The sequence below is a fragment of the Tripterygium wilfordii genome, chromosome 3 (genome assembly GCF_013401445.1).
Source record: "Tripterygium wilfordii isolate XIE 37 chromosome 3, ASM1340144v1, whole genome shotgun sequence".
In the NCBI taxonomy this organism is placed as follows: domain Eukaryota; kingdom Viridiplantae; phylum Streptophyta; class Magnoliopsida; order Celastrales; family Celastraceae; genus Tripterygium; species Tripterygium wilfordii.
This window is the reverse complement of record NC_052234.1, coordinates 12,912,886-12,925,770: the sequence shown is the minus strand read 5'-3', so window position 1 is coordinate 12,925,770 and position 12,885 is coordinate 12,912,886. Positions and strand designations below refer to the sequence as shown.

The window sequence follows — 12,885 nt, the reverse complement described above, 5'->3', positions numbered from 1 at the left end:
TGTGATAAGATTTTTATGTAAAATACACAATGATTTGACAGAAAATGATGAATGAAGGCTACACATATTTATACATTAATTAAAAATAATAAAAAAAAGTGGTAAATTAGATGGAAACCAATTTTACATACTCATTGTTGGAGTGAGATTCCATTAAAATATGTATATGGGTTTGTATATCACTATTCAAGTATGCATAGTACAATTATGCATATCCATTTTTATACCTCTTGTTGGAGATGCCCTAATAAAACTATAAATTAGACTAATTTGAATTATAAAATCATAATTAATATAAATCATACTCAATATTAATTTATATTAATATAATCTTCAAATAAAAAAATTAAAAATTAAAAGTTAAATGGTAAATGGGTACCCGATGATAAACGATTATGGAACGGTTCCGGTTTTGGAAATTTAAATGGTTTTGGAACGGTTTTGGTATAGAGTATATTAAATGGAAACGGTTTTGGTATTTTATAAATGGAAGGGTACCCGACCCGTTGCCATCCCTACTCTGTAGAAACCCAAAAGTCAAGCCCTAGGTGTGAAAGTCAAAACCTCCAAAATGGTTGAGCGGAGCATGTATGTCAAAAATAACGGAACACCTTCATACAATTCCTTGTCCCAAAGAAAATTTCCGAACTTAAAAGCCCCCATTCCACCAACCTTCTACGAACCGTAAGTCAAAAGTGTTAATTTAGAGTAATGGCAGCTGCATATTAACTCATCTCAAAACTTACTTTTTAATTTTTTTGGTCCTCAATGACCAATGAACTCTGTTCATCCGACAGGATCTTAGAGGTGTAACACGGGCCCGTTGATTAGGCCCGGCCCAATATTTGTAATGGGCTGGACCGGGATTTCCCGCCCACATAAGCCGGCCCATTACAGAGACTAGCCAGGCCCGGGTCTGGGCCCATTACATAGTTGTCTCGAGTTGACGGCCTTGCATCAAAACAAAAATTCAAATTTTCGTTAAAAGAAAGCTCGGCCTGCCAGCCTGGCCCTTGGGCCCTAAGCATGCCGGGCCAATTCTAAAATTTGCGAGCTGGCCCATGAGACCTCCGGGCCACGTCAGGCAGGCCCACTTTACACCTCTAGGTGTATACTGTATATGAAGCTTTAAGGGCTGAAATATCTAAGAATAGCAGCTGCTGTGGACATTCTGGTCTATCCAATTAGTCAAGTAACAGCATGGAACCTGTAGATTTATCAATATCTTCAAACCTTGTTAAAAGAATTATATCTCAGAAAGTCCTGTACAATATACATGCATAAAAAAACCCGCAACTTTTACAAACAAACACCAATATCTTGAGCTATGGCAACATAAAATACCTCAAATAAAAAATGAAAGTCTGCTCACGGCCATTGAACAACAAATTTCTGATAACTTATAGGACAGCTTTGTAAACTTTGAACTGGACACCGACAATTTCCATGAAAAAGGGGAAATACCCCCTTGCTCAGAGATGAGTTCCAAAGGCTATGAATACAACTAGCACTTCAATACTTACTGTTCAAATGTGCCACCATTTCTTAGCATTTCGAGCTTCCATTACCTTGACTAGCTCATTTGCCATTGATGCAAAGTCTTCAGCTCCACTTCGCAGCTCTTCAGTCTGCCTGCTGATTCTCTGGTCACAAACATTTAAAAGAAAAAAAAAACAATGCTCAGAGGTTACTATTATTAGGATTTAATAAGGTAGCAGTGCCTTTGCCAATTGTTAGAGATCTTGAAGATGGCTAGACGAACGGAGAATTATTTAAGAAGGGGTAATTTGGAAAGGGAATCTCATTAAACCACCTAGACAAACAGAATCTTAAGTTCTCCTTAAAGAATACAACCTCCAATTTTTCTTGCCTCTCAACAAGCTTGTTTCTTGCATTTGCAGCCGCTGATGAGGCATCCTGAAATTATTTACCGCGTTAGACAAAACAGTCCATTTAAAGAAACCATTGCAAGTGAAAAGAGAAGTAGGTTAGCTAAAACTTGAAATCATCACGTATCATTACCCCAGTTTTTCTATACTGAGCAATAATTTCTTCAGGTGTCCTCATTCTAGGTTCTACATCATCACTTGCACCTAATAACTTTTGCCTTTCGGTTTCCTTTTTGCGTTGAAAAGGGGCTGATGTTGAAGGTTCATCTATTTCAATATCGTCTGTGTAAAAGAGGAGGCATAAGCAAAGGACAGAGTCAGACAGATATAAAGAACCAGGGGCAAATGCAACAGAACCTATATTAAGCTCCACAGGATCCTGATCATTTATAGCAGCTGGAGATGACTCTGAGAATGGTGAATTCAAAAAGATGTCCTCCAAATGTGTAAAATTGGATTTGGCAGTAGCAATATCATCCGATCCATAGGAATTTTTTCCACCTTTAATACCTCTGATAATTCCCCCCATTATCCCAGGTCCGGTGCCCTGTGGAAACAAGAGTAAGCTACAAAACAAAAATAACATACTCTGCCCTATCCCATGGGGGCTGATGTTATTGATTTCAACCTGCTTCTTTTTCTGATTTGAAGAAGAGAAACTAAAGGCAGCATCTGCTGCAGCTGCAAGAACCTTATCATGAAGACAAGGAAATGACTCCGGATTCCTATAAAGAAAATCTTATTTCTGTTAGAAACTTGTTCATGTCTAAACCCATAATTTATAGCACATAATTTGTTCAAAGTATAACAAGGGTACCTGAAAGCAGTTTCACCAGATAACAGAGAGAGAAATACCAGTTCATGTCCATTTACCTATGAAATTCAACATCACACGGTTAATATCGAAGGAATCATCAAAATTGAAGAATGAAAGAGAGAATGTCTGTGGATCAAACCAACATGTGATCTGGGTTAATTTTAACATGCAAATAAACCAAGCAGGACACAAACTGTTATTCTGGCTATAAAAGTCATGAGTGATACCAGTGTAATCTGTCCATTGTTATCAGAACTCATCATCTTGTCCATGCTTGCCTTAAAACTCCACCTTAGAATGGACATTAAGGAGCTTTCTTGCACCAGTTCTAAATCTGGAATTGACCTGTGACAGACAAGCATATCAAATTTCAATCCTTTGACAAGTAACTAGCAAGTGGCTAAGCAATAATGAACGAAACAGATGCCCCATGAACAAGGTTTTAATCTTAGTTGAAGAGAACTCAGTACAATACCTGATTTCGACAACTCCAGTCTGAAACAGCAATACCAGTCCACAAACCTTTTCAGCTTTCTTAATAATTGAAGCCCAACAACAAGGTTTCTTGTGCTTCGTTTTGTGAATCGGCTTATTGTTTCCCTACCATTATTTAGCTTGTGAAAAGTAGTGCAATGATTTTTTGATTAAGAGCAGTGCAATGATATCTTGAGAAAATAAAAAAAGGCGGCAAAGCTTACCTGAATCAGATCCTTGGTTGAGTATAATCGTAGTGAATCCTCACAACAGAGCAAAACAAGTGACTCCAATAATCTTTCCCCTGCATGTGCAGTATCAAAAGAAAAGCCATGTTCATTCTCATGTGAATTGCTCCCAGTCGAAGGCATGTCAGGCATAGACTCTTCCTTCGCAGTCATATCCATGCTAGACTCCCCTTGAGGATATTCATTGGGGAATCCAGCAACATCCCCTGTGCCACAAACTGCAATTAGTATTTTGCTTAATCGTACTGTAGAAATTCTAGGCCCCCATTGTCTTCCCCCTAAAAGGCCTATTAGAGGGAAGGAGGACTTGCTATTATATACAGGATTTTTGCTGGGTTATTATTCGATGTGGGACTTTTTGTCCAACACTAGGCTAGGTATGTCTGCCCAAGGCCCAACGAGTGGATTTTTTATCAAGAACGAGTACACACTTGCTCTGATACCATGTAGATAATTCTGGGCCCTATCCACGCTTCCCCCTAAAAGGCCTATTAGAGGGAAGGAGGACTTGCTATTATATACAAAATTTTTGTTGGGTTATTACCCGATGTGGGACTTTTTGTCCAACACGTACATACAGCTAGACAGAAGTGCATCGCTGCTTCTGGACCAAAAAAATTGTACTTGCCTATAACATACATGGAAATTGCAATTGATTCCTTCTTTAAGTGCCATGCATCAGGGTTGATCATGCTGCCATTAGTGCTATCAATGATGTTAACCTTTGCATCCTTTGTTAGCATGAATATTATTTCATCCGTAGGGTTGACCACCGTTTTTGTTTCTGAACTTTTGGGACTTTTAGCAATGCTATCGGTACTTGTATAATCTTTCCAAGTCATTGATACAACTGGAGATCCAGCTACACAATCTGTACAGAACAAAACTGATGATGAAGGTGTGTGAAGCACGGCAACCTGAAATAGAGCCATCAAAGTTAAGATCTGAATTAACAAAGTTCAAATACAGGGAAGCGAGCTACTTCATACCAGAAGAATTAGCAAGCAAATCAATATAAACTATTAAATATACGATGGACAATATGGTGTGTAATGTTGGCTGTGAAGAGACAAACACCCAAAGATAAACGTAGTAGAAATGAACTTGTAGTGATAAATTTGTGGAATGACAGAAAAATATGATAAGAAACAATACTAGTATCTGTTTATCAAAAACAAAGAAACAATATTATTTGATTTATAGCAGGGATTGTTTCCATCGAAGATCAGAAGGGAAATAAGCTACCGCAGAGATTTTAGGGCTCATATGAAAAATCAAGTGAATTCAGTGGGAGATAATAAAAAGCGAAAAAGGAGACCAATGAAGAAATCGACAGAAGTGATTTTAAGAAAATCGACTCTATGGATTTAAAAGAAAGTGCAGTTGTACACTGAAATGAATGCCGTGGGAGAATTCACATGATTAAAAAACTACTTTGCTTCTTATGGACTATTGTGGCTGACCAGTGACCACAAATTGCTTGGGATCAAGGCTTTGATGATGACAATGATGAATTAGATAGAAGATACTCACATGGCCAGACTCAAAACCAGCAGCAACTTTTGCTCCTGAATTCGCAAACTGTAGCACTCGAACAGGGGAATTAACGAGAGAGAAAACAGCTGTACAATGAGGTCCTTTCCCTTGAGTTAAACTCTTAACTGCTGGATATATATAGGGAAGACTTTTAATTAGAAATAGAGCCTAGCCCCATTATCTCAATGATGAACCATTACAAACTTTCATGGCAAAAGAAGCATCCACCATAGAACTTTGCATGCCAATAAGTCAAAAAGGATCATTGAGAATTTCCGGTTATTTAAATGGCACTGGTCAGACCAGTGATTACTTGAGCTTAGTCATCAAGGCATACAACCGAAATAGCTGAGCACAACTGCAACTATTGCTTCACAAGGTGGTAGGTTCACTGACCCACCTTTGCTCAGAATATCCTGTGTTAGCCCAGCCATTTGAGCAGTTCTTCTCAATTAAACAAATGCCAAGCTCTGACATCATCTCTTTCTTTTTCTTTTTTTCCCTTTTTACCATATCAAATATCAACTAATGAGTTTTCAAGTATTGTTCTCAAAATGGTCCCAGGGTAAACTTATTTTCAAATTATAATATTCTGTACAAACTTGGGCCTTCCATTTCCTGCCGAAATTCATTATAAATATTTTCACAGAAACTTTGAACTCTTGACGTTACAAAATTTATCATTTTCTTATAGGAATGGAAAATCCACAGGATAATGATGGATAAGAAAGGTCTTCATTATGTCAAAATTTTTAATCCTGACCCTTTTCCGCAAAAGGGTAATCCTATAAGCATACCATGGTAGTGTGCTCATAAAAATAGAGTATGTGCAATGTACCTTCACGTTTAGTTTCCGTTACAAGGAACATGTTTGTCTGATCTGAATTGCTACTCAAGTTATAGACACGAACCTAGACAAGTCAATGCAAAAGCTAAGTAAATATGGCATAATACTGTAAGAGTCCAAGTAGAATAAGGAAAGAAAATGTCAAAGAAACATTTCTGACCACACCACATTCATCGCCCACAGCCAAACTTAAAGTGGGGAAACAGAGGTCCAAATTTGACACTGGAGCACTTGAATCAGCAACTGTTATTGCCTGCAGCTAGCATTCATGTGAGTAATTTGGTTTATGAAATATATCGAACTTTAGAAAGAGAGCTCTAACCTCGCCATCAAAAATGCAAATAAGCGATAAGACAGGATACGTGGCATCCCATATTCGTACAGAGCCATCTTTGTAACCTGCTATAAACAGCCTCTCAACACCACTCTCTTTTGTAAAAGACAATTGACTGGGTACACCCCCAGTCAAAGGCCACTTTGCACAACCAGCTGGAGTTTTTGTGGAGCCAACTTTCGTGGCTGAGGCGATCTGAGTGAACACAAATTGATACTATCTAAAATGATACCTGGAATTGTACAAATCATAGAAGACAGAGCATGATATAAGAATTGCTTCTGCATAAATGCTGTACCTCTGACAGAATTTTTGATGAGTTCCCACTGATAGGCAATGCTATGAGCTTAGCAAAGGTCAAGGTCGGATCAACTGTAGGTACTACTACAGGAAATCTCATAGCAGAGACAGATGCCTTTCTCTCTTGTCGAGACAATGAGGCAGACAGGCTATCATCATCATACAGCTGCAGTTCTCCAGGGTTTGTCAGTACAAAAAGATCAACTTTTTTACTGCCCCCTGTTGCCCCAGCCCTTGGTAATAAAATCATGTCAGCAAAAAAACCGGTGAGTGCAATGTCCACCCTGCCAGAGCATCTCACACTTTCCATTCCAGATGACCACTCAAGAGTCAATATCTGTAGATGCAGATCTCATTTAGTAGCACCTTCCATGGCTAATCATATAGAAAATTTCAAATAAATGGAAACACCGCCACTTAACTGATGCAAAAGATACAGTAATCAAATGATAATACGACAAGACCAAATTACCATCATGACTCATAAAATTTTGGCCACTGAAGGTATGACGATTAAAAGAAACTTCCCGCAATGAGAAAAGTAATGCAAGTCCTCGAATTTAATGGTACGGAGAATAACAGAAAAATAATAATGCTTACACATTGATGCGATGAGAGCAAGTTAAACCTCTACAGAAACTATTCAGCAGAAATAATATGACGACATTTACTAACAGAAATAAAACAGATTGTTAAAAGCTGTGGAGCAGATAACGTACAGTTAAAACTTCTTCAGACCCTATTTCGTCACCACCATAGATAAACAGCTCACCATCACAACCACTATGTGATTTATCTTTTAAGGACCAGTGTAGGACAATCACTGGGAGTCTCCTTTCAGCAGATGATAATTGTATCTTAACGATATTTCTGCTGGAAAATTCAGTTTGCTGACTACTGGTAGAGACAGCACTTGAAGTGTTCCAAAGCAAAATATCTCCATCTACATATCCCACCGCAAGAATGGACCCATTGGAGGATGCCCAGCAAAGAGCGCTAATTTCTTTCTCTTGTATATGTTGATCAGACATATTTTCAGGAAGACTAGCATGCAGTCCATCCTTCAATTCAAGATCCTTACCACCTCCAACAAATAGAACATGAGCTTCAGAAACATCCAAAAGAATTATCAACCCATTTTCATATGCAATTAGCACTCTGCAAAAGAGCAAAGCTTTCAATAAATAAACAGGTACTGATTCAACCCATTCTCACAGACTCTAATTTGATGAAGACAAATTCTCTTTTCAATTAGAGAAGAATTAAAGAAAAGCCATATAACATGTTGAACGAAAGCAAAGGCTAGATCTACTTTCTAGACATGAACCAATTGTCCAACTAGGTATACACAACCCAGAACAAGCAATGTTATCTGGTGCTTACGTAATTTTGTTCCAATCATTTACGTTAGTAGTCTGAATGTTACTTTATATTGATCTGAAATGACATCCTAAACTTTTTCAAATTCAATAATAATAAAATTAATTAAACTAGAACATCCAAACACTCTTTTTTGCATCTACTCCTGTAAAAGGAATAGCTATTTTGTTGGCACTTTCATCATGGAATAACCTTTGATCATGAGGATGTCACTTTTAATATCTAAACGATAAGCTAATTTAAGAGACATGAAAACACGGGAATTCAACTAGGCCTTCACCATTTAGCTGAAACATTTCCATCTCTATTAGCTGATCTGGAATGAGAAATTTCTCAAGTAGAAATCAAATGCATCATTAGTACCATGTCGGTGCAACTTCATATGATGAAGAAGAAATAATGCGATCCAAAAACAATATTGATTAGATTTCAGCAGAAGAAAGCCACAACTCTAAGGAAGAGTAACACAATATGCCTGAGAAAGCAATCAAATTGACTCATTCTGGTTAAAAAATTAAAAGTAGCAACTGGAATCCGATGATATAAGTTCTTGTATCTTGCCTATTCCCAGAAGAGCAAGGTTGGAGAAGAAGTCCAACAATGGGCATGGCATCAGGTAATGTAAACTCAGCGGCTTCTGCGAAATAGCACAATATGGTGGCGTAAGCATGGAGCGAATTAATCCAGAGCAAGCAAAGAACTTAAAAGATAAGGACTTCATTACAAAATAAAAGCCATTTGCCTTTATTCTAATGGCCGAACATGCGAGGAGACTTAAATCCTTTGACCATTTATGTTTAAGTGTGAATTAAAAGCCTTGAATGAGTCTGATTAAATGTAACTTTGGGAAGTGACGATGCATGGGTCATAAGAAACAGAAAATGTGCAAAATAATGACACTTGAATGTACATATACAAAATCAACAGCCTGTGATAAGCAACACCATAAACATACATATTTTCTGGACATTGTTAAAATATAAATTCATGTCCAGTGTGAAAAGATCAGTACCACACCACCAAATAGGAGTAGATTGACTAGTCTTATTAAGTGCTAAAATGACAAGACTTAGACAGATAAAGTTGAACAGGAATAAAGGAATATGAGGAATTGAGAAAAGAAAGCCACCCGGGAGAAGTGATTATTTGACAAATAAATCTGGGTGTTAAGAAAGTTTCAAGCCAACCTCAAGCAATCAGGCATTCTGGTATCACATTCTATAGGCTTTTGGTAAATAACCTATTAATTTGTTGCAAGAGCCGTATGTGGAAAGTAATATTTATTTAGTATACTCTAATGACAAGGATACTACATTTTTTATAACCTATTACAGTAAAAGCATCAATACTAAATATTTGGAGAGAGAGAGGGAGACAGAGAGAGAGAAGAATTTACTGCTTAAAGCATTTGGAGACATGTGAAATGGCAATTGCAATACTTTTCCCTCTTCTGCATCATACTTTAAGACGGACAGAAAACCGTATTCATCACCAATATACCTGTGTGTATAACAATAAAGTAACGGTGTTATGCTTCACAAATTTGATACAATTCTGACGAGGAAACAGCTAAAGATTTGTCATAAACTATAATCAACACCAGTATCGTACATGTAGTGAGAGCCACTAATGACAGAGAAAGCAGTTATATTGGATTCCCATTGTAAAGAACATGCTAGGCATCTGCTCTCCAGATTCCAAACCTGCAAAAATTGCAATAAAGTAATCACGCCAAAATTTTGACTAAAGCAGTGAACGACCTTAGTACCAGGTTACTCAGCCTACTGCTTGCCTACTCTCGCTTATTAACTACCTATAGGTTCTAGACTGGAAAGTTCCAACTATACAAGGGACTGCCAAGACTAATATATGGTAAAAGAAAGTCAATGATGAAACTTCATGAATATAGAATCTTCTCAGTAGAACAAAATGCAGGTGATCAATGAGAGGAACTTGAAGAAAAAAGCTTAAGCTATACCGCATAATTTGTTTCTGTTCCATTAGGGAAAAACCTTCTAAATGAAAACAAAAAAAGAAGAAACATAGACTATAAACCAATACCTGAAGGTCATTGTCATTTGAAATGCTGACTAAAAAGCCCTGGTTTTGCAGAAACTGTCAAAATTATAAAGAATTAATCCAAGTAAAAAGAATATCCTGAGAAGTTCTGAGGTAAATATGAAAATTACGTCATAATCTCCCTCACAATTTTGGCAAACGTACAATGTAGTATCCCCATTAGAATATTATCTTTGATGATTATGAAATATGCAGCCACTAAAACAGAAGTTTCATTTCCAACTGTAAATTATTTTGTAAGACAATGATGAAATATACAATACTCAGTATTGCTGTTATTGATTCATTCCATCTTATTAAAATAAACCTATTGTGTACATATGTTTATATGTAATACTCGATATATTCATTGATCTTAATTCTTACACATACATATTCGTTCCCACTGTCGTCGAGCAGAATTTGTAAAGGCCACAAATCAACTTCCACTACATCATTTCTCTATAACTACTCAAAACAAATGGAACATGGAAGAAAGATGACATTTGCAAATTCTAATTCCATCTGTAGGGTCAAATAGGCTATACCTCTAAGTTTTTGAATGCCAATTGCTTCGGAGATATGAGAAGTCCTTCAATACCATCACCCCCAATTACTTTGATTCTGCCATCCCTGCAAAAAATTGAAAAGGAATAAGAGAGTGCATTGTCATCAGTTGGTTCTGGAATGTCTCCTGAGATATTAAATGTTGTGAAAAGTTGAGATCCTAAGTATGGCTGCAAAGAACTGAGTTGCTAACAAGTAATTCGGACCTTGGTCCTTGGCAAGTTAAAAGTTTCTTACATATGTCTATATTCCTGTTACTCGACATGCTTGAGTTCAGGAGCTCATATATAAGCGCATTTATTATATACACATGTGAATCAGCTCTTTAATGAGCGAGTTCATTTAATCCTTCATTTAGGCTTATCAAAACACACATTCCTATGCTCACAAGGGAAAGCTTTTCTCTCATGAAGACCACCTCCTTCCTCTACTTCATTTGTGGAAGCTGTTTATATCCCACAATAAGAAACTATGGACCTATGGTATTGCGCATGCACAACAAGTACAACTCAAAGTAAACATTAGAACTCACAATGTGCCAATGGCCAACAATCGTTGTATAGGGTCAAAAGCAAGTATTGATGCAGTAGACGGAATACCATTGTGAATTGCAACTCGGAAATCCAAGTCTCCCAATTTCAAATTTCCATGTCGCACTTTATGCTGCATCAAGGAAGTTTATGAGAAAAGCATTTCCCAACGTTCAGATAAACAACACAGAAAACAGAAAATGTAACACAAATAATCGTTTTCGTTTTTCTAAGTGATTGTGTATGATTGTTTGGCTATCCAATATATGATTCCAAACTAGCAAAGCAACTAAATGAAGTATTACGGAAAAACGAACGGAATTTTTTTAAGCAGTTAAAAAAAGGGAAATGAAGATAAGGTGATACGAGTTGGCAGCATATTAACATCGGAAGTGTCTGATACTCTCATCAACTGTTTCAGTGGATCTAATTCTATTCCTTGTTCGCAAGCTGTCTGGACTCTGGAGCCTTCTTGCATGTTGCAGATGTTGATTGCAGTTGATTAGTGGCACTCGTAAGTCCACTGAGAAACAATGTAAATGTGAAAATAATTATTATGATTCTCTCACGAATTGGACCAACAAGCAGCATCAGCTATGCGTAGGATATTTTCCATTTCCTAACCAAGCAATACTCCACTACAGAGTTTACACATCAAAATCAACTGCTGATCGACCTACACCACATGAAACCCTTTCTTGATTTCCTCAATTAGATGCAACTATCTGTGACCGATGTTACCAATCAGAGCATATGTGATACAACAGTACCAAATAATTTGTTGCTTACAAGAACTGATGATAGGCAGTGCGGTTTTTCAGAGCTCTTCAGTGAGCCTGAACTTGTTTGAGTCAAGTTTTGCATCGTGAATTATTTCCCTTCCACATAAAACTGGACTTATTTTAATGTAAACACGCCAGTGCAGATCTTGACATTCGCTGTGAGGTAATTAATCCCTCTCCATTCAAAATTTCTACAGGTACTACAATGTGTGGGACGTATCCTGGAACATGTTGGATGTACTCTACCTAAACACAAATTATGAAACATGGTACAGGTTTGTTGTTCCACAGTGAAGATACCTATTGACTCTTGAACTTTAAGACTTGACTCGCAAAGAAAATTTACATGAAATAGCTGTACCGAACAAATTCCAGCCAAACGACTAAGTGCGAATTGCTTGTTCATAGTATATACGATATTCTTAATCTCGCATTACATCCGTGGACGAAATACAATGAGCACCGAGCAGGAAAGGAAAACAGAACAAAACAATACATAACTATGACAGCATACGCAAATTGAACATAAAACCCTAAATCGCCATCGTTGTCGTCATCAATAACAACAATAAAGACAATTCTGTTAATTCGATAAGAATTGATGTCTGGATTATAATACCTGATGACTATGACGATGATTGACGGCCTTCTCTATGAGTCGCTTGGCAAACATGGCAAAATCAGGAAAGTGAAATCGAACTCCGAGGTTTTCTTTGATGATACTGATCCGAGTATTTCTTTTTTCTTCGTTGCATCCGGAGCCTGCAATGCTCACCTGCTTTACTGTTTCGATGCTTTTATAGTCAATGAAATAGCTTTCTCGACCATTGTTGCTGGGGTGCAATTCGGTGCTATTCCTTATTCTCCCACTCCCTGAGGGAGACTTTGTTGCACTTTTTTCCTGACTGAACTACCCTTCGTCGTAACGGTAGGTAAAGCTGTCGCATATTGATTGCTTAGAAAATACGCACCGTATAATAGCGGTTGCATATTAATCAGACGCCAGTCATTTTAAAAGTTTTAAACCCGGACCAAAAAGGAATCAAGCCGCCGAATTAAAATGGCCGTCTGTCACTCTGTCTCAGACTCTCTAATGTTTTAATTTATTTTTTAAAGCTCGACG

The 12,885-nt window shown here is 37.3% G+C and overlaps 1 protein-coding gene across 5 annotated transcripts; it reads right to left on the bottom strand.

Moving 5' to 3' along the window:
* Window positions 1–1,224: 1,224 nt before the first annotated feature.
* On the bottom strand, window positions 1,225–12,670 carry LOC119992709. Of its 5 annotated transcripts, XM_038839510.1 has the most exons (24): window positions 12,382–12,612; window positions 11,347–11,503; window positions 10,983–11,113; window positions 10,432–10,516; window positions 9,887–9,940; window positions 9,437–9,528; window positions 9,222–9,325; window positions 8,387–8,462; window positions 7,165–7,603; window positions 6,444–6,782; window positions 6,134–6,340; window positions 5,972–6,064; window positions 5,803–5,875; window positions 4,962–5,092; window positions 4,057–4,345; window positions 3,405–3,634; window positions 3,182–3,306; window positions 2,934–3,051; window positions 2,707–2,762; window positions 2,518–2,614; window positions 2,247–2,436; window positions 2,023–2,171; window positions 1,855–1,917; window positions 1,225–1,643 (listed from the first exon to the last, which is right to left on the bottom strand). In XM_038839510.1, exons 2-24 carry the CDS (start codon window positions 11,365–11,367, stop codon window positions 1,527–1,529), a joined length of 3,279 nt encoding a protein of 1,092 aa, XP_038695438.1. In that variant the 5' UTR covers window positions 11,368–11,503; window positions 12,382–12,612; the 3' UTR covers window positions 1,225–1,526. The 5 variants fall into 5 exon arrangements, with proteins under 5 accessions (XP_038695438.1, XP_038695448.1, XP_038695433.1 ...); XM_038839520.1 differs by lacking the exon at window positions 11,347–11,503 and having other exon boundaries at window positions 12,382–12,670; XM_038839505.1 differs by lacking the exon at window positions 11,347–11,503 and having other exon boundaries at window positions 4,962–5,089.
* Between the last annotated feature and the right edge of the window lie 215 nt (window positions 12,671–12,885).